Source organism: Stegodyphus dumicola, chromosome 11 (assembly GCF_044657685.1).
Source record: "Stegodyphus dumicola isolate Sdum_Otavi_A_Nest chromosome 11, ASM4465768v1".
Lineage (NCBI taxonomy): Eukaryota > Metazoa > Arthropoda > Arachnida > Araneae > Eresidae > Stegodyphus > Stegodyphus dumicola.
In genome coordinates this window covers 71,863,987-71,887,111 of record NC_140778.1, presented here as the reverse complement: position 1 = coordinate 71,887,111, position 23,125 = coordinate 71,863,987, and the positions used below count along the sequence as shown (strand labels likewise).

At 29.7% G+C, this 23,125-nt stretch overlaps 1 protein-coding gene across 2 annotated transcripts in view; it reads left to right on the top strand.

Annotated features, from left to right (window-relative positions):
* DNAlig4 (DNA ligase 4) overlaps positions 1–22,584 on the top strand; it is a 69,025-nt gene extending 46,441 nt beyond the window's left edge. For both annotated transcript variants that reach the window (XM_035368774.2, XM_085826837.1), the window contains exons 16-20: positions 3,038–3,170; positions 6,114–6,252; positions 14,979–15,076; positions 17,731–17,880; positions 20,305–22,584. In XM_035368774.2, coding sequence (XP_035224665.1) covers positions 3,038–3,170; positions 6,114–6,252; positions 14,979–15,076; positions 17,731–17,880; positions 20,305–20,458 — 674 coding nt within the window. In that variant the 3' untranslated portion in view covers positions 20,459–22,584. The remainder of the gene's footprint in view (positions 1–3,037; positions 3,171–6,113; positions 6,253–14,978; positions 15,077–17,730; positions 17,881–20,304) is intronic.
* Positions 22,585–23,125: the final 541 nt, after the last annotated feature.

Here is a 23,125-nt window from a genome sequence, read left to right as displayed (position 1 = left end):
AAACGTAATCTACTTTCTGGATAGCCCTCGTATATTTTCACACTAAAAAAAATTAAATAAAAAGATTCTTAGAAGAAAATAATTTAATAATGAAATAAAGATATCTAGATATTAATAAATAATTGATGATTTTAAATTAATTCATATTTACAGGTAGCTATAAAATATAAATATGTGAAAATATGATTTATTGCAAAAATATATGATTTCACAATTGATTATCTAAACAGACCTACAGAGAGAATAAAAGACTGTTTTTTCCAGAATAGATTTAAAATAGATTCAGAAGAGATTTTGTGTGTGTGTGTGTGATGTCTGTGCATGCATACATATGTATCTCACATAACTTGAAAACAAATAGCCGTAGAATGTTGAAATTTTGTATATTTGGGACTGCTATAACATGTAGTCGTGCACTTCCCCTTTTTTCATTGCAATCAGCTACACCAAACATATATATATATATATTTTCTTTTACTCGGTTTGGTAAGCTCAGTTTCTTATTCTTATATGATGGCAAATTGTGAATTTTTTGCTTTAAAAGTGGGTATTATATTGTTCTTACGTTCTGCTAAAGGGTTTTATGCTTTTATTCTACATGCAGTAGTTGTAGAATTATCAAAAATTTAAATTTTAAGTGGCTCTAGGCCTAACAAGGCTGCCATTCGTGTACATTTGAAACTCTTAGTAGAACAGTGAATTAAGTCATATAGTGTGCCAAATGCAGTGTCTTTTTGCCAGTGGGACCAAAAGTTAACTTTCAATTTTGTGCACCAAAAATTTGATCTTCCTGCTTGTTGGCCAAATTGCTTCTTTTTGTGTGGAAACACTTTAATTGTAAAATAATAATAATAATAATAGTTTTGAACTGTATATGGTGTTTTAGGTTTTTCTGTAGTATACAATTTTTAATGAGGATGTACTGAGTTTTTATGTATTTTTGCCTTTCTGCGAGATGAGAACTTAACTGATTGAATGTAAAATATATTTATGTTGAAATTCAAGGAAGTAAGTTTAAATGAGGTGCAGGTTAAAAGTATAATTTAATAGGCCATACAACAAAGTTAGTGTGGTGTCCACATCAGATATTTTATTTTTAAAAACGTAAAATACGAAAAAACATAAGTTGTTACCAGTTCTCATAAATGTATCAATATAAAAATGGTTTTGATATTAATATGTAGGGTAAATGTTTGATGAATCCTTTGGACCTTAAATATCTATCTAAACATGCTAGACACATATTTAAGTTCATGTAGGATTTACTTATAGAAATCTAGCCTCCATTTCCTCAGAAATACCTCTCTACTTTTACCATTTTTATATGTAACTTGCACTAAGTATACATTAACTGTTGTTTTAACAGATATTGCTCATAAGTATCTATTTCATTCTCCTTGAATGTTTTCTTCCTCCATCACAAATATGCATATCTTTTATACACAATACAAAGACCTGATACATTTTTAAACTTTATTTGCAATACATGTTAAATAAGCAAGTCTTCACTAGACTCATTTTACCTAAATATTATATAATTGCTAAATATATTTTCAGTATTCATTAGTAGCAAGGTTTGGTTGATAAGTATAGTTAATCATATCATTCAGAATTTCATGATTCTGAAAGAATATCAAAGTTTAAACAATTAACTAACAAACTTGCAGCTGGGCAAAAAGACTTCAGGCTTTAAAGGAATTCTTATTATCCACAAAGTAAAATATTTACTCAATTATTTTGCATGCTCTTGGGAGTAAATAACTCAGAAGTCCAAAAAGTGCTCTCGTATCATGTCTTCAGTAATCTTACATGCATGGCATTATGTTTAAGGGTAGTATAAATTTCATTTGGATGCTGAAATTTATGAGGAAATTGATTAATTTTAATACAATAATTTGTTAGTAGTAACTATTCTGTTTTTTGGTTATTTATATAAATAATCTTAATCAGAAAATAATGTTAGAGGACTTTAATATTAAAATATTGATTTATGTATATTCTTTTTCATCTATGGGAGTAGTGAGTGATCTCCAGTGCTAAAGTCAATGAAATTGTGTATGTGTACACACACACACATATTCTTAGGTAAAGCTTCTTTATATTATGAAGAACTGTATACTGTCTTAGTTGAAGTTGAAGCTGTTATTAATTCTAGACCTATAACGTATGTATACAATGAACCAAATGAACCTGATCCTCTTTCACCATCTCATTTTATAACTGGATCTAGATTGACTGTTTTACCTTCACCTGAATCTAAACTAGAATCTACAAGATCTCAGTTGATTAAAAGATGAAAGCATAGGCAATTAATATTAAAGCATTTTTGGAAAAGGTTTTATAAAGAATATTTGTTAGAATTAAGATCAGTCATGTTTTCAAAACCTCCAAAGAATTCTCCCGTGTTTAAAATTAATGATGTTGTACTTGTACGAGAAGATAATGTGAAACGCTGTAACTGGAAGATAGGTAGGATTAAGGAATTATTTCACGGAATAGATGATAGAATTAGATCTTGTGAGATTCAGTTGGATAAGGGTGTTATTAGAAGACCAACTGAAAGACTTTATAATCTTGAAGTTCAGTAAAATTGATGCATCAATTTACGGATGCATGGGCGGGAGCATAAACAAAATATGTAAGTCTCTAATAAATCAGACTGGATTGTAGTTAAAGTAATAAACAGAGGAGCATTATTCCATACAATGTTTATTGACGAACACCAAAGACGAACTGATACATATACATAATTATGACATCACAGTTTCTTTTTACAAGCAAACACTACTGCCATCTATTGGCAATCTAAGGATACATAATCCTAAACTTCACACATATATGTATATATATTGTAATCATAGATTTATAGTTTCAGCTGTGATTTATATTTGAGTATTTATTTTATATAATGCCATATTTTAATATATAGTTCGACATCACTATTTCATTGTCATAAAAATTTTGTGAAAAAGAATTAGTTCATTCAGTTTCAAAGCTATGTATATTGCTTTATATTATATACTTTCTTTTAAATCAGGAAGCAGGACATTTTGTGTTGTCTCTGATAAAGTTACAGCTAAAGTTAGAAATATTATCAGTACTAATGCATATGATGTTGTGACATCTGATTGGCTCAACCGATGCTTTGAAGAGAAAACATTGTTACCTTGGTATGTTAACAGATTTAATAGCTTTGATAAATATATGGTTTTTTTTTTCATATCCCGGTTATCCAGGGCTTAGTTTCAAAAACTGAAAGTACCTGGGCCTTGTAAAAGGCTGTCAAAAAGAAAGGAAAAAAATAAATAGTAATAAACAAAATAATGAACAACTAAAAACTGAATACAGCATTAAGTGATATATTAATAAATAATAAAACAAATATATCATAAAGTGAAATAAAATGAATGGAAGGTGACTAGAATAATGATAGTGAGACATGGTACTTAGGATAAAAGAAATTGATTACATTATTTTACTTGGGCAGCGTGCATGGTAGGATTTATTCATATTTAAAACTGCATTTTGCTTAATTTAAAATTATGCAGTGCATTTTTTATTCAAATACTTTGTGGAAAACATATATGTGGATAAAAACATTTACCTTGATAACTTAAAAAAATATTAAAACAAAACAGTATACTTTAAAATTCTTAAACACGCATGTATAATGTTGCTTAGGTGTGAAGCTTGTGGTTAGCTTGGATTTGAACATGCAAAGCACATGAGGACTGCCTGCTTAAGGAGATGATACCTTCATGAAGGCTTTTGGCTTCTTATTCATGTTACACATATGAAGCTTTGTGTATCTGCATCTTCATCTTAAAAATTTACTGTAAAATCTTTTCAGAATTTACATTCTGGAGCAATTTGCAGTGGAAAATTATACCTTAACTTTGTTTTGGTATTATTCAATATCAGTATATACTGGATGATAAGTTTTCGGCTCTGTGATTGGCTGAGCATTATGTATTGTATATTTAAAGTTATTTTATCTCTTCAACATGCAAGAATCAAATTAAATTTCCCTTTAACCTTTTCATGATGGTGCATCGTTCTTTAAGATTTTCCTTCAGAATGAGGTGGAAGCAAAAAAAAAAAAAAAAAAAAAAAAGAATAACGTCACAGGACAGGAGTTTTGCGTTGCTAAGCCAGACTTTAGAAAAAACTTTCCAAAAGGATGTTTAAGCTCTAATATCTTAATTTTCAGTATCATTTTAGATTATTATTTAAGCTGCCATACATGTTAAAATTAGCATTTAATAATTTTTCCCTTTAATATTCATAAAAATACATTAAAAATTTGCTTATATTGAGAAATAATTTTCGAAAACATTAATAAACTTCATGAAATAAAATACAACAAAGACTATTTTCAAGAACAAGTAAAAAAATTTAAATGAAGACTGAATAAATCTTGAAGCATGAAGAAATGCAAATTCCTGCATTATGTGATCTATAAGCATTAAATTTTTGTCACTAATTGGCTCATTTATCATGTGAATATATTCTTCCTCTGATAAATAATGCTTTCCCACCATCATAAACTGGAGTCAAGGCTTTCCAAAATTTAAAATAAAGAAGGTACACTAAATATATCCAAAAGCAACACTAAGTGTAACAGTGTAAGGAACTCATAATTCATTTATTTGATTTGTCATATAGTTTACATGCATGTTTTTTCAGTTGCTGTTGCCAAGATAGTCCTTATTGTAGTGTATTTTAAGATTGTCACAAAGGTTTAATAGTCATACCCGAAGTTTTGGTAGCATCCTTTAGCAACTAGATGATCTACATATCTGATAATGTTTCCTGAAGCATCAGATTTTATTTTGAATGTCCACTTATTTCCAATTGCTTTCTTTCCTTTTGAAAGATAACTAGTTCCCGTGTTTTATTTCTCTTTAAAGATTTCTTTTTTTTTTTCTTTTTTTTTTTTTTTTTTGTGTGTGTGTGTGTGTGTGTGTGTGTGTTTATGAATTTCAACCACACCTCCTTTTCTTTGGTTGGAAAAGTTTTCTGTTCTTGCTAATCTTTAGGAATTTTTATTTTTAACATTCTTTTCCATGTATGAAAATCTGCTTGGCTGTATTCCGTTAGTCGTTCTTTCAGATCTTCTTGGTAAGTAGGGGAATTTCTTCTTTTTCAATTCCTTCTTCTGTGTTAGCATCTGGACATAAATTTCCTTCTATTTCAGCAATTCCTACGGTTTTATTTTTCTTTTTTATTTGGCAAGTATCTTCTTCAAATTCATCTGTAAATGCCTTATTTGTGATTTTTCATATGGATATTAGTCCTCCTTTGATGTATGTTTTTTTCTATTTTATTGTCTTCATTCACTGTGAGATATAAGTATCCTTCTCCACTGCCTTCTAACTTCATTTGAGTACCACTAGCAATTGTTATTGGCTCCGTTTTTACTTCTATCTAAGATTATGAAAAAAATTATATTATTGGTCATGTGACATGTAGCTACTGAATCAATTGACCACTCTGAGTTTTGGAATTTTCTTTCTTTGGTAACTTTGAATGTATAATTTGAATATTTATAATCGTCTCATGTATATGTGTAAATATAATCATGTATGTATTTCTTTTCAAGTATGTATAATCTTATTAAACTTCTTATTTTTATTTTCATCTTTTTCTCTTCCTCACGTTTCCAATGGTTTTTCTACAGAGCTGAGCTAAAACTCTAAAGAGCCTACATTGTAGCAAATAAATTGTTTAATTAAAATTAAAATTAAAAAAAGTGTTCAGAGAAATATCAGAAATGCAAATGTTTATATAATGTGGAAAGTTAAGAGCCAAGCTTTGTTTGTGTACATTATGCTTTCACCCTACCCTGCAACAGCTGATGGACAAAGTTTGTCTTTTCATCTGTTCATTGGATAATGGCATGATGTTCATACAAGAACTTAGAATTTCTTTTCAAATTACTCTGTGTTTCTGGTATGTGCAGTTATGTTTTAGTAATATTCGTGATCAGGTCATGTATTTCATTCATTTTTCTGTCATTAATTAAATAATGGAAGTGTGTTTTTATGATATGTGTATTGCTTAGGGGAAAAATCACTCTTTTAAAGTTTTCAGTAACACTTTTCTCTTTTCAGGGTTCCTGATGACCTTCTTCATTCTACTGAGCAAACACGTGAAAAACTAAGTGAATTCTTTGATGCATATGGTGACAGTTACACACAAGATGCCACTGTAGCTTCACTAAGCAAAGTTTTTAATAATATATCAAAGAAGGTAAAGATTAATGTATCTTAATTTATTGGTACTTGCGTATTATCACAACCACTCAAGTAGAAGTCGCCAAATTTTCAGAATGTGCCAAATTCTGGCAACCATCCACATAACCATTCTTCAAGCAACCATGCTCGTAAGCATATTTTAACTCAAACAATATCACTATTTTTGTATGCATTCTGTTTTTTGTATTCCAAGTTCCAACAGTGTTTTAAACAACTTGTTTTTTATATATATATATATATATATATATATATATATATATATATATTCCCCTTCAGTGGCGGCTCGTAATAAGCACTTGGAACTGCAGCACCACCTATTTCCACTTATTACTATTTTCAATATTTAATATAGTGTACCCTTTAATTCTTTCTTTATACTTTTACAATACATTATCCTGAAGCTTTATATCAGTAGCCATCCCCACTTTGTGAAAAAGCTACGAAAGTCTTTGTTTGGAACTGTGCGCTTCACAGTTTCAGCAACATGGTGTTTGGCTGTTCTGCGCCTTGCAGTGCTGAAATTCTGGCATGTTGCTGAAAATGTGATTTCTTTTTACTCTGTGCATGTGGTATTCCTCCACAAGGTAGAACTTCATCATACGGGCCATAAACAGAGTTCATAAAAATTTGCAGCTTTTAAAATATTGCCTTACTGAAATTCAGTCAACATCAAATGCAGATCAAACTATTGCAAAAATAACAGGAATTTTAAAATATCTAAATGATAATAATTTCAAGTTTTGGTTCAAGATTTTTTATCAGATACCTCATGTTGAAATAATATACAACAAAATGCAATTCAGAGAAATTAGTGTGTTTAAAGTTTTCAAAACTGCTATTTTAGAATTAAGAAACTCAAAGTACTGTAAGAATTTTTCAAAGACACTGATGGCAGAAGCTAAGGAAATATGTGACTTTATAACTATGTATTGATATAATGCACAGATATTCTTCCACTAAACACTTAGCAGCTGCTAAATTGTTTAACAAGAAATGCTTAGTTTTAGGAATGAACATTCTGCAGAAGAAATAGTACTGACCACTGAAGCATATCCAATGATTGGCAAATCAATGATCTGATATCCATGAATACTGCAAATTAATTGAGCTACTGAAATTTATCTTGGAAAATTATCTAGATGATGTTCTTAGTGAAATTACGTAACTGATAAAAATTCTCTTGAGAGTTCCCATGACTACATCAAAGGCAGAATGCTGCTTTTCAACATTGAAAAGAATGAAAACTTTTTAAGAAGCACTAGGAATTCGGAAAGACTAAATGCACTTGCATTGCTTTCAATAAAGAAAAATTTCCTCAGTTGTCATCCAGAGATCAAGGAGAAAATTATTGATTTTTTCGTGTAAATTAAAACAAGAGGAATGGACTTCATTTTTAAATGACTAGACAAAGATTGAACTGTAATAATTTTGGTTAAAGTAATTAAGAAATGTTTAATTTTTTTCTTGTAAGATTTCATGAAGTTTCAAAATAAATTTTCTTTTGATACATGTTTGTTTCCTTTTACATAATTTTAAAACAAAGGTTAAATTTTTTTGGAACAGCACCCCCAATAATTTTAGCCACAAGCCGCCACTGTTCCCCTTAAACTTAATTTTAAAGTATGCACTTGTGGACTTTGCCAGCAGTAGAAGAGACTTCTGTAAAATTTCTGCAAGAATGCAGAATTTTGCTGCAAAATCTCGTAAAGAAGAATTTCCCAAATGTAAGGTTTTTTTTTTTTTTTTTTTTTTTTTTTTTTAAATCACATCTTCTCGTTGCCAAAAATGAAAATTCCTGCAACCCCTTCCCTGATAATAATAAATTTGCCTGTAAGGTAAGAAAAAAAGAGTAAAAAAAAATATAATTTATAAAGGTTTTATTATAGAACTATCTTGGTTTCATGCACATATGGTAAGGAAAAAAAAATCAATGAGTTTGCATATTTTTGACAAGTTTTCTATTCTTGTTTGAGCAGAAGAAAGTTTGCAATGCAAATCATTTGCAATATTGAGCTTGCTTCTATACTTCATTTTTATTGCTGCAGCTGCTGAAAATGCCCTTCTGCACAAATAAATGCTTGAAAATGGTAAATACAGTTGTAGTGCTTGCTCTGCTATGCTAGGATAAACTTATTTTACCCCAAATAATGGCTTATCCATCTTCAGAATCTCTGCATTATGATTTTAACTTCAGCGAGTTCAATGAATCAAAAATATCTTATAGATAAGCCAATATAGCTTGAACACTTCGCATTCAGAATCCCACATACAATTCAGTTTGATTTTTAATTTACAAAACCTGAATCATTTAATCTCAAAGTTCAGATAATTTTGCTAATGTATTTTCTTTTGACAGTCAGCATACTTTCATATGAAATAATAGTGTTTTATTCCCACATCTTCACAAAGGATTGTAAAAATTCCAGTATTTAGTGCACTCTTTTTAACACGAGTGGCATTTTGATGCATAATTTTTAGACGTCATTGAATACTTTAGGAAGTATCTTGGCTGCCAAGGCTTGATGATGTATAACACAGTGAATAGCTGTAACATTGGGAGGTTTTTTTTTTTTTTTTTGTGACTGTCTAAATCTTGAGCAAAATCCAACATTGATGAAGTGTGATTTGTGCATACACATATCTACTTTTGACATGACAGTTCACATTTTCAAAAGAATCCGGGTGTTTTTTTGGGGGGTGGGGGTATGTGATTACCGTAAAGCCTTGAGGGCTATATCTCAGAGGGAGGGATGCCTTCATGGAGGACTTTCTAAAGGAAACTGGCTCATATACACATTACACATGGGGAAAACCATGGAAACACCCATACAGCCAGCCCGTTCATGGGATTTGAATCTTTGACTGAACTACCAGTGTTCAGCGACTTTACCGCTCAGCCGCTGATGGGCAAAGAATCCAGGGACTGCTGTCAGTCTATGAATTGCTTTAGAAGTAGTTGTTAACTCTTTGGAAAAACACCATCTCATCTTTGATTGTTTCATTTTGTATAAATCAAACGAAAACTAACAGTTGACAACATTTTGCAAAATATGTACTCTCATCCAAATATATTGCAAAAACAGACATTTTCACAGCTTGCACTAACTGATTTTTTGCTAAACATTGCATTTATGATTGACTGACTACAGCTATATCATAAATGCAGTGTATGAGTTTCAGAGAGTTGTCATAAAGCACTATTTCTGAACATTTTTATTTTAGTTCAACAGCAGTATCAACTGCATTCAACAGACGGGGATTGACAAGTTTTCCTTCAATAATATGGTTTTTCTTTGCATTTATGATGAGTAGAAATAACTCTTATCAATCTTCGAGCACTTTTTCAGATGATTGAGCAAAGGATCCAATATTATCCAATTTCATATTTTAAAACATTCAAATTTTACAGCACTATGTTTTGTCAACAAACATCACTTCAAATGAGAAGGTCTCATGGCATCACTGCTGAGTACTTTGTAACCAATAATATAGTATGGCTGGTCGACACCCATTTTTTTTTTTTTTTTTTTGTATAGCAACAAATTCATATTTAATATAATAATAATTGTATTTGCTTTTTTTTTTTTTTTCTTTTGTCTCGCTTATGGTGAAGCAAAACAATAACAAGTCAACAGCTTATTTTCACACCAAACATACATGTAACTGCAATGCTTGTATGATCAATACCTTTCCTTCTGTATTAAATTACCAACTTGTGCCAAGGTGGTTGCGTTAATACATAAGTACCAATTTATTTCATTTCTAAAAACTTTGTGAAAAAATGATAATTTTATTATTGACTATATTGGCAAAGACAAAATATACATTATTTTCAGAAATGTGCATTACTTTCATTTCAATTCAAACAAAATATATATTACTTTCACTTTGGTTTGATACTGATTGGTGAACTACAAAAGTGCATGAATATATGTATCACCAATTAAACTTCTATAGCTGCTGCATAAGTTTTGGTATTCTTGATGTGTAAAAAGAATATATAATATGTATATAAGTAGTGAAATGTTTTTAAGTTGCTTATTTTAAACTAAATTGCCATACATTTTGATTGGTAGATTGTTTCAGTTTTGACATGAGTATATGTAACATCTTCATTGTGGTGTTCTGTTGGGCAACTAAATCAAATACTCTCAGGGATTTTTCATGGAAACTGGAAATTATGTTTAAACAAAAAAAAAAAAAAAAAAAAAAAAAAAAAAAAAGCCACCAGCTCTGAAGCTTCAATCAAATTGTTTTTCAAAACAGTGGTTGATCACATTTCTATGGAAACAATACAGATTTTGGCAAAAAAATTCTTCTAAACATGATTCATTAAAATATGAAAAGTCTTAGGCATCATCTGGATGCATGTGATGTGTATGTGTAAAATTTAAATTTAGGGGAAAAAATTATTACTTTGCATTATAGTATTATAATAAATTCTATATATATTATAGTATTATAATAAATTCTTCACAATGTAGTGTAATTAAGATTTCATATGTGTAGTTTGTTCCATTTCCTTCTATCTCTAAGAAAACTGCATTCTATCAAACGAACCATGTCAAAATTTTAATTTTAAATTTGAGCAATCATCACACATTTTGCCTTCTGTTGGAGGGGAAAAAATATATGGAGATGAATTTTGTTGATGCAATAATTTTGCATTTCTGAGAAAATAGTTACTAATACAATTAAGAAGTTCGATTTGTTGTTATTTATCTACACCAGGAATAATGTTTCTGCCAAAAAGTTTATTATTTGAATTCTCGAATTTTATTTAGTTTATACTTAATATGTATTCATCTTTCAAGATGTCATATTGACAAAGTATTTAACATGGAAACTTTGATGTATGATTTTTAGAAATATTTCTAACATGAAAAGAACTGTTTAACTTTGTGGTATTGTGTAACTGCTTTACTGTCAAAGATAAGTGCTTGGAGTTAAAATGAACTTACCAGGTCACACAAAGTAGTTGAATAAAAACTTTTCTAATCATCTCTTACATATGTAATTGTCATGTGAATGTAAATCAATATTCTTTATGATGATGGGGAAGATCTTAAAAGCAAAATTTAAAGAACATGACTTCTATAAATTTTTAAAATAAAAAAGATCATTACAAAATATGCAGTAACATTGTGCTATCAAATTAAATACAGTGGTACCTCGATATACGAGTGTTTTGAGATACGAGCTGCCGAGTGAGCGATATTTTGCTTTGAGATGAGAGCAAGATTTGAGATACGAGGAATTGCACACTACATCGCTGCACATGACCACAACATGCACACGCATGTTGGTGTCATGTGCAGCATCTAACAGTTTCTCTCACCTCAGACTAGACTCGTTTCTCTGGGAAAATCCATGGGTCTGGAGGTGGATGAGAGAGATGTGAACGAACTTGTCAAGGAACAGTCTCAGGAGCTGACAATCGAGGAGTTACACGATCTAAATTCGCAGCAGCATACGGTAGTTCAACGAAAAGTTAGTTTTGAAGAGGAGCCAGAGATGGAGGACGTTATCCTTAAAAAAGATATAAAGGAGATCTTGGGAATGTGGGAGAAAGTTGTAGAGTTCGTGGATAAAGTCAACCCAAAAAAGTTGCAACTGGTCGTGCATCAGAGTTGTTCAACGGAACTTGCCTCCTTGGACAGTTTTTTTTTAAACGATCTGCAGGTGAAAATGAGCAAAGCGTGACAAAAAAGCGAAGACCAGTGATGAAAATTAAGCGCTTCCATAAGTACTTCACTTTCTCTTTTAATTATGTTTTTATAGAATATGTATTTGTTATTTATAAATAAATGTTTCTTCTTGTAAATACATTTTTCTTATTAAAAAACAACAAAAACAACTGAGGTGCTGTTTTGGGAGCTGGAATGGATTAATGACATTTCAATTAATTTCAATGGGGAAAATTGCTTTGAGATACGAGCAAGGTTATGGAACGAATCAAACTCATATGTCGAGGTACCACTGTATGTTGATATCATGATTGTGAAAAACATTAAGTAAGTTAACCCCTTCGAGCCGGGTAGCGAAAACGCGCGCTTATCGCGGAGGCCGGCATTGTCTTACGCGAGCGTCTCTCCAGGGCCAGGGGCTTTTTTGCTACTAAGCCTAAATTTATGAAATGTCCGAAGTATCAACGCATTGTTTAATAATGCTCTATAGAGTATTTAAACGGCTTAAGCTTTATAGATATTTTTATATATATACTTTAATTACCTTATTTCTTGTTTAAATGCATATTTTACACATTTTATTTTCATTACTCACCATTTTATGACTTTTAACATTATACATCTGAAAACTAAATATATTACTTAAAATTCTCTTTTCATATGAAAAATTTGAAAACAGGGATCTACACACAGTCCTACGTTAAATTCCTTGCACTCGTAATAACTCATTTGCCGTTTTGGAGGATTTTTTCGGGAATGTGAACAAACGAAGCATCGTCGTCTCATTTTCGTATCAGTCTCTTCTGAATAAAGTTTTGGAAAATGTCTTTCAGTTAATCTTTCAGAATCAATATCAAAATATCAGAATTTCAGAATCAATATTTGAAATATTTTGCATCATTTCTGCTATTTCATGCTCTGTTAAACATTTTCGACGCTTCGACATTGAAACGGTAAAAACAGAAAGAATTCACGTCTAACAAGATCTAATTATTTTCTAAAAACTGAACTGTAAACCAAAATACTCAACGCTTTAGCGCATATAAAACTTCTACTTACAATAAACAACTACCACGTGCGAATAAAGTGCGATTTAAAGAGACGTCATAAATCACGCCATTCGGAAACATTTAGTTCCCCATTTGTTTATATAATCAAAAACACGTGTATGTGAGTCATGCTTCTCTCATTTCGAGTAGAATGTCTAATGTACATGTATCTGAAACCATATGGACATACAGTGCCATCTTGTGGCAGAAATTATAGTTTGAAAAACGTTCCAAGGTACTGGCACAAATACGTGACATTCAGTAGAAAACGCAACAATGCTCTGGTACGCCGGTAGATAAGTGTGTTCGTTGCTGGCACGTATATGTGACAGTCGGCGCAAAGGGGTTAAGTCTCAAATTGAGATATCTTGGAAAATTCAAAAGATAAGATATTTTAAAAGGAATGTTCCTTAGCTCTTATCTAATTAGGCAACACAGCTTTATAAATGATCATTTTGCTTTTATTTTCTGACATGGAATACCTAAAAGTATACTTATGTTCAGAACGTAAGTAACAGTACTTGTCTCTAAATAATGTAACCTCAGAACTGAATGAAACAACTATAGTGCTTTGCATAATGACACATCTTAAGCAGAAAGCTGGTACACATTGAAATTTTAGTGTCTTATTTTAGAGGTAGTATAATAGTGTCTAAATAATAAGAGCAATTCTCAAATTCTCTCCCAATTTCTGTATGCTGAAACATATTTTTTGCAGACATTCACCAAGTTTCATTTCATATTATAAATGCTGAAAAGGACACTAAAACATATTTTACAAGGTTTAAGAAATGTGAATTAAAAGTGCATAATGGAAAAAGATCATGGCCATTGAGTTTGATATTGCTTGTAGTACTGTATCTCTAATTTTGGCAGTTTTCAAAATGAGAGGAGAGGTATTCAAAGAACTGGTGTTGACTGCTCGTGAAAAACATTATCTAGTGAACATTGTTCATGAGCAACACTGCTTACAGTGGTGCAAAGAACACAGACTTCACAACAGAAGAGTATGGAATCTTTTTCAACAGTGGTTCTGAATATCACCTTATCTTGAAATGATTTGATATCAACTTGGATGTATTGCTGAAAGAAATGAATATGGCCGCCAAGTGTTTCCGTCTGGGAATGCATTATGTTGGATGAATGAACGAAGTTGCAAGTACTGAAAGCCAGTACTGAAATCCAGTTCATCCACACACATCTGATTTGAAGTTCTGTTGACCGTAAATTTATTTTTATGGCATTTGTTATATTGCAGCTGTTGATTTGTTGTTGGAAAGTGAAGGTGTTCGAATAGAGTGAACTTCTCACTTCACCAGTCTAAATTGAACTGAATACATATGGAGCATTTTGAGAGATGTCCTTCAACACATCTATGGCCATTGATAACTGTTTATTGGTCAAAAATAGCATTGACAGAGGAATAGAAATTGTTTTCAAAAAACAAATATCAGCAATATTCAGTGCACATGATGCATAACATTTAGTGCAGTTCACAGTTATCATACTCCTGCTGAGGAACTATTTAATGTTATTTCTTTCCTAACAGGTAATTATTCTTTATCATGGTAGTTAAATGTATTGTTAGTACACCATAATAAGGTCTGTAGACAGATTTTATTGGTATTGTATTCCTTTCTGTTATCTTGCAATGTATCTTTATATTGTATCATATTTGGAATACTTCTATACAAAACTATAGATAAAAATATGACTTTTCTAAGTTCTTCATGCCAGTATATTATATACAATCACTTCAAGTTCCAATTCAACTCCTAAAACATGTAGCAACTTAGACCATAAGACCATATTTTTAATGCTATGGTTATAAAAGTCTGTAATTGTTCCAAATATTCTGAAAAAAAAAAAAAAAAAATACCTGAAAATTTCTTTTTTGAACAGATCTCGTGAAATCATTTGAAATAGTAGAGGAAAATTTGGATGCAATGCTTGTTTTATTTCAGATTAAAACATTTTTCTTATAGCAATGTCTGGCTGAAAGTATTACAACACAAGAAATTGCTGAAATAGAAGAAAGTTATTTTCCTGAATCATCACCCTTTGGCTTGTTTCGAAAGTGTCGGTGAGTGAAAAAAATGGATTCCTTATTTGGAAAAATTTCTAAACCTAGTTTTTCTTTCAACGTGATAAACTATTGGTGAATTAAGGTCGCTATTTTGCTGAATCATCACCCTTTGGCTTGTTTCGAAACAATCGGTGAGTGTAATGTTATTTTTAATTACTTATTAACCCAAAAGAGTGTTAGCTCAAAAGGGCTATTAGTCCCAAAATGGCATTTTCTGCCATTTCAACATAAACGGTAAATCACTTTTCAAATATTATCTCCCTGTGTTATATTTAAGAAATAAAATAATGAAGAATCTGCATGATTGTATGCGTGTTTCTTGTCTTGTGAAAAATAACGGTACCTAGAGATATCAAATTTTGCATAACGTAATCCTCCACCCAAACATGGGCACTTGCACACTCGAAATTTGAATTTGTTTTATTATCTATTTCATATTTTGTAAAACTTTAATGAATTTTTGATTATCAAAGCAAGCAATGACAACACTGTATGGAAAAAAAACATTTTTCAGCACAATACTGCGTATCGGAAATTCTAAAGATATGTCGTTTTTAAATATTTTATGATATTGCTGTTGAATTGAATTTTGCGGTTGCATGTCATTCATGCATTACACGATTGCAGTTGGTCATGAATGTACCCAAAGCTGCATAATTTGTCTAACAATAATTTGCCTAAATTATGGTACACATAATGTACCGGGAATAATATGTATCAATAATGTACACAAATGTACCAGTAATAAATAATGATACACATAATGTACCATAATAATACCAATTGGTACATATATACGTAAAAAAAAGTAAAGAATATATAAAAGATTATATTAGCAATGTAAATTCCCATCTCTATTTTAAAAATAGTAACCCCTGTCTGCACTGCGTCATTTCGAGACTATTCTATGTCATATGATTCTTATGTAAATTCAAGCAGCCAATAATAATTTTACAGCAATATTAACTATCGAATGAAAATCTATTGAGAACCAAAACTAACTAAGTCTGAATAAGATTTCACCTTGAAAATAACTTGCACTTGCTTTCCACGCTTTGGCCTAGCTAGACTGCTGTCTGTCTGTTGCTGCTTTCTTGCTACAAAGTTATCAGAAATGTAAGCCTTTTGGCTACACACAAGTCGGCACAAGTATAGCTGCAACATGTTTGCTGGAAATAAAACTGAAGATTTAATCTGCCTTCGCCTCAAATTTCCAGTCAACTCTTCTACACCATCAAAATTCCTGCTCCTGAATATATTACATATATATCAGATAAACAAAAAGATAAATAATTTCTAAACTCTTAAGTAATTCATACATACCCGATATTCTATTTCTTTTCTAAATGTATTATAAGTATTACAGAATAAAACTGTGTATGAAATCAGTTTATTCTTGCACAAATTTACTGTAAATCTATAATACAGACACTCACTGGTTTATTAACAAACATAACATTACATTTAGTGAAATCCACATGGTATTACACACTGGGGTGATGTCCTGGTACTTAAAATACTGTAGTGGTACACTTTTCTTTTAGTTATGTTAAATATGTCCTGCAGGTATTTTTAAACATCAGTGGGATGAAAGGGTGAAGCATATTGCTCTTATCTCTTATAACAGTGTTCTTGTTTCTAAAATAAATAAAATATTGTCAATAAAAATTTAAATGTGTTGTTCTTGTCTCCTATAATAGTGTTCTTGTTTTCAAAGAAAATATTGTTAATAAGAAATTTTAAAAGTGTATCATCCTTTAAATTAAATACATTGTTCTTATCTGTTGAATTATTTTAAGGGATAAGAACATTTTCTTTTAAATATTTGGCAATGGGTACAGTTTAACAGAATGCTTGTTTTTGAGGAAAATGTTTTTCCTATATTTAGATCATTACATTATTTATTTCATTTGCCTATTTGAATGGCATATTGAAAGTAAATGGTGAAGAATATTTTTGTTTTATGAAAAAAAGAAACCATTTTAAATCTGCATCTTTTTATAATAAATACAACATTAATCAGAGATTGAATTCTTCTTCCCCCCACACAATTATAAAGGAATTAAATAATATTAACTACTACATTTTCAGTTTGCAAGACTTGTTTGAAAATGTTTACTTTCTTTTCAACATACCATACTATTCTGTTACATTAAAATCTATTTGGTAAATTCAATTTGGATGTTTTGATTTGAAAACTGATATCATGAGAGCAGATTTTGACAAAAAAAAAAAAAAAAAAAAAAAAAAAAAATTCATTTATTAATTAATATTACATTTTCATTTGACAGTTACAATATTAGTGATTTCTAGACAAGTAAAACTTTGAAGTGGCATAAACTTTTGATTTTTGCAAAGAAGTTGCACTGTAATTTATTTGAGGTGCTTGCATTACTGCAGATAAAATACATTAACAACAGATTATAAAATTTACGTTCCTGTAAAAGAATTAAGAAATTTGTTTGTAATGCTTCCACAATAAATCTAAAATATTATTGTTCAGATTTTTTGCCATTCCATAAATTATATTTTCCTTGATAAAAAGTGTAAATTAAATTTATAATATATATATTAATAAAAATATATGAGTATTACTTTGTATTAATTACTTGATGAAATTTTCTAATCAAAATTTATTATTTTTACAATAGAATTTATGTAAGTGGAGAAGGTAATGATACCACTTCTGTAGAACATAAAGAAAGCAAATTGAAACTTGTGTATTTTCAACTAAAGCTTTATGGTGCAGATATGTGCTCAGATATTGATTCATCTACTTCACATGTTGTTATTCATTCCAGGTAAGTGGGAAAAAATTATGCAATTTAAAATAAATTTCAAACAGCACATTTTTAGAATTACATTTTAAAAGAGAAAGAAAGTTCTTGTTTGCTTAAAATTAATATTTTAACAGTCCTTTACAATTAATGGTACTATCACATCGTTTATTTTTCAAATTGCTGCTGGTAAACAAATCGAATTTATCTTAGATGATTAGCATTATTAATATGACACTGTAATTATATATTTGATGATATAGAAATTGATCATGCTGCAGAGAACATGATTAAGGAGTAATGGAGCTTTGTGCATAGAGATGGTTCAGCTGTCATTGTTGGGCTATCATTTCTTTATTTGTTATTTACAAACTGTGTTTTTTTTTAAGCAAATATAGATAAATTGATGCAGTAAGTGCACCTGTTCTTGAAGATCCTGGCTTGAGTATCATTATGTAACTTTCATAGTTATCATCATGTAAATTATAATCTATCATAGGCTATCAGGGCTTGAAAACTACAGATCACTTGTAGTTTATTCTAAATTTCATTCCCTGCAACTGAACAAGTCACTACACATGGGCTTTCATAATTTTTCTCCCCATGACTAAATTAATGTAAGCCTTAAGCATCTCTACCCACAAGGAAGCAGCATTTGCATTTTATTGTACTGGAATATCCTGACTATGCAAGTTAAATGGTTTGTTAATTTATTTTACACATTTATGCATGTAATTAATCTGCATCTGAAACTGTCAGTAATTCATAAAATGCTGATAAACTAAACATTACTCTTCCTTTGTGTTAGAACTAGCTTTAAAGAAATCATATGCATTAAAGCATAATAATTTATAGTAACTGCTCGTCAAAAATTTCTGTTAATTTATAATTGGTTTAACAGAAAATGCAGTTATTCTATATGTATGTACTGTTTTATTCTTTGGTGTAGAAAAAGTTAAGAGTGAAATCTGAGATTTTTCATTTTTCTCTCACTTTATAATTCAGCCATCAGATGAGTTTTCTAAATTTTATGAAGGCATCGAAATAACCCCATTTTATATACATATTTATTTTAATACTCTTTTGAAATGATATGTATGAAAATTATATTCTTCATAACATACTTTTTACATTTATATTACTTCATTCTATTTTTTTTAATCCTTGGTCCCATTTAATTAAAATAGGTCCAAAGACAAAGTTAGATCATGACTTGCACGCTTTTGATCAGTCTCACTCATTGTGTAACTTTGAGGTATTACAGTAATTAATTAACACCATCATGTAATGCAGAAGAAATCAAGATGTGTCAAATTATGTTATATTTTTCCAGATATAAGTAATCTAGTTGCATTCATATATATGTTTAGAAATATCTCCATTCTGCTGTTATATTGTGTTGTGATTTGTTTTCCCATATGTGATTAGTACAGCCCTAACTATTTTTCCAGTAATACCTAGCGGTTTTGGTTGCAAGCCAAACTACTTTTCCTGAGAGGAGGGAGCTTGTGTTTTTCTCAATATGCTGCATTAATCATTGTCTGAGAGAGAATTAAAAATTTAACAGAATTTATTTCACAAGAAACATTATCCTTTGCATCTGCTATCATGTCTTACATTATATCTGTTTTTCCCTCTCCTGCTAAAGGAGCTCACCAAATGAAAACATTCTTTGATTAAACAGTATGAAAATTGAGTCTAATTACATGGTATCTTGCTATGTTTGTAACTAATGAGTTATTTAGTTTTTATTAAATATATGCCTGATAAAGTTTTTAATCATTGTATATGTATTTACATATGAAGTGAATTTTCTTTTAAAAGTATTGTTGTATGCATACGAGTTCATAATAGATTGAATGCACAAATCCGATAATAGTCTAATAAAATTTATTTTTATCAAAACAAATATTTCAGAACTCGGGAATTTTCCATGGAAATATTCGTACAAGTGTTCACTATGTCACGCAGTATAATCAGTAATTATACTTCAAACTACTGAGAACATTAAACACAATGCAATTCAAAGCACATCTAAAGAAAAAGCTAATCTGATTTCATGCTGAACTTGTAACAATAACAACAGCAGCTAACTAAACAACTGAGACCATATGCTCTGTCTTCGGGCTTAAATAGTTTTCAACCAGCTGCAAGATATTTCTAGTACTTTCTGCTTCTCAAAATTACAGGAAAGCAGTACGAGGGTGAAATTACAGTTACAACTAACATACTGGTCAATTACATTTATTCAGTTTCAATACAAATTATCGAGATACCCCTTACTCAATGTTAAATGCACATAACCGTGTATCCTTTTTCTGGCATAGCTTTCTCTTAAAATTTGTCTTGTGCTACGTTACACAGAAAAATACAACAATTTTAATTATAAATCTTCTAAAATTACCTACCTAAATACAAAATTCGTAACAGTATTTTTTATTGTTTCAGTGAAGCAAATACTGTGAAAGAATTGAATTCCATATCTGCACAACGAAGGAATGGAAGGTTTCACATTGTTACAGAAAAGTGGGTGTCTGATTGTATAAAAGAAAAGAAGCTCTTGCAAGAACGAGGATATATGCCACTTGCAACTGATGATTAAATTAATAACAACGTGGAAATAAGTTACTTTAAATGTCACTCTTAGCGCAGTTGTGAAATTTTAAGGTCTGTCATATTAAAAATTTGATTCCTGATCCCCCCCGAGCTAGCTGAATGATAGGATCTGACTTTTTTCCAAAAGTTATAAAGTGTTTGTTGATTATAAAATAAATATGTATATTTTTGCTTTAATGTATGTAACTGCACTGTCTCTTATTAAAAATGCTTAACAGAATTTTAATTATAATCTGACTATGAGTTTAGCAATTTTTCCCCAATCATTTTAGCATTGATATTTATATGTATATAGCATCTCACAGAAGTGATAGGATATTTTTAGTTTCTGAAAATATTATAAAAAATAATTTGAAAAAATAGCCAAAATACATACAATACATTAGTATTACAATACATACAAAAATACATTAGCTGAAATTACAAAAACATGATTTTCTTTGAAGTTTGTATTTATGCAGTTATTTTTTTACATTAAATATTTTTCCAAGAGTAAAATATTGAACTCAAAATTGTTATTTATTAACATTTTATTATTATTTCTCTAATTCTTCTGTAGTCTTCTTGTATTACCAGTTTCAGTAAGAGCTTTAAAGAAATATTTTGTTTCAAAATTGTACCTTCCATCATTCTGCCAAATATGTTTGATCAGTCTTATGGGAATTAAAAACTACCAAAACTAAGCATTTCAACAATGATTAAATGATATTTTAGTAATATGCTTAAAAGTATCCTTTAAAGGTAAGGTCTTGGTAAGTTTTGGAATTATTTTTAAATTTTAAATTTTTATTCTGATGATTTTTAATTTCACCATAATCATACTGATGGTGATCCAATAAACTGAGATTATGGTTTCAAAGAATGTTATATGCCTCTTTCATAATTCTTCTGCTGTGTTCTGTAGGTGGAGCTAAGTTCAGTTTCTGAAATTCTTTGAATCTTCTCCGTACTGTAGTTTAACTATCCTAACTATAGCTTGCGAATTTAGTTTCAGCATTATTCCTTTATTTAGAAGTCTTACTTCTCATAGATTTTTAAAAACTGAATTTGAAGGTCTTTCATTAATTTAGTTTTTCTTGCTTGCCACCCACCATTATATCTAGTAGATTGGATTACGGTTTCAGTAGTGCTTCTGGATTAACAAATACTTCATATGACCAGTAAAATTCTTCTGTAAGTTTGAGAGTATGCAGTCTTTGACTATTTTTATGTTGTTGACAACAATAGGCACAGCATGGCTTTGATGATGTACCTTGATATAACTTCATGGTCTCCCAAATGCACTTTAATATTGAATTTCGTAAAGATTCGGATAGTAGTTTTATTAGTTCAAAAGTATTATAGCTTAACTATTACAGCAGCTTTTCTAATAAATTTCTTTTTTTCTAGTTATAAATTAAGAGATAAGTTAGAATTTCTAACTAAATATAAATTAGGAACTAATATAACTTAGGAACTTAGGATAATAACTTAGGAAGCAGCCATGATAATGAAATGTTGAAATAACTCAAATTCTAGGGCAACTTTATTGAAAAATTTGAAAAGATGGCTTTTTTAAATATTGCTTTGATATGAAATAACATCATAAGTTTCACATGTTTTTAAAAAATGAAGACTAGTAAACACACATTTCTACTAAAACCATATTTTATATTTTAAATTTTTAAAAAGTGCCCTTTTTAACTTTTTGAGACACTGCAATTGCCATTATTACTGTATACATTCTATTACCATTTGCATGTATAATTGTTTTAGAAGAGAAGATGAAAGAGTCCTAGAAGAAAATAATGTATGTATGCAATTACCAACAATTAATGATTATAAATTAATTCTTATTTTAAATACCTTTGCAAAGATCTTTAAAATGTTTCATGATTCACCAAAATTAATGTCACTAGTCCACAGTTTGGGAAACACTAATTTATAATACATTAAAATTCATATTGTTTCTAACTTAAATCATTCCTTTCTGCCAAATGCATAATGGCACTGAAATTTTAAACTGTGTTTGTAAAATATGGAAATATGATTGTATTATTGATTTTTATATAAGAAGTATTGTATATATGACAGGTTTTAAATAAATTATATGTAATTTTAATTTATTATTAACTTTGTGTTCTTTTTTAAACACTCCTCTTAGTTTAAGATCATCATTTACGAGTAGGCAAGCTGATTAATTTCATAAAATGTAAGAATAGCAGACTCTTTATTAACATATAACACTTTTTAAATACAGACATTACCTTGATGTACAATTAACAATAGTGAATATCATTTAAAGTACAAGTAGTGATAGTAAGCCATGTGAATTACTATAACCGCCATGATTTTTAAAAGTAGCACTTATAACAAAAAGTAGCAAAAATACATAAGTGGTAATAATATTAAATATTCCTTTGCATTATAATTTAGCATCTGTAAATAATTAATTTAACATTTTTAACACTTTTCTATCTGTCAATATATCTTCAAATTAAAAAAAAATGAAGATTCTTGAAGCTGTCACGGTATTTCAATAAATATTGTTCATTTAATATCTCTAAATGCTTTGATATTTTGGAAAAAGTCAAAAGCATTTAATTACATTTCTAATTTCAAAAATTTAATACATATAAACTATTTTTCCAAGTTGTGTTAATAAAAATTTAAT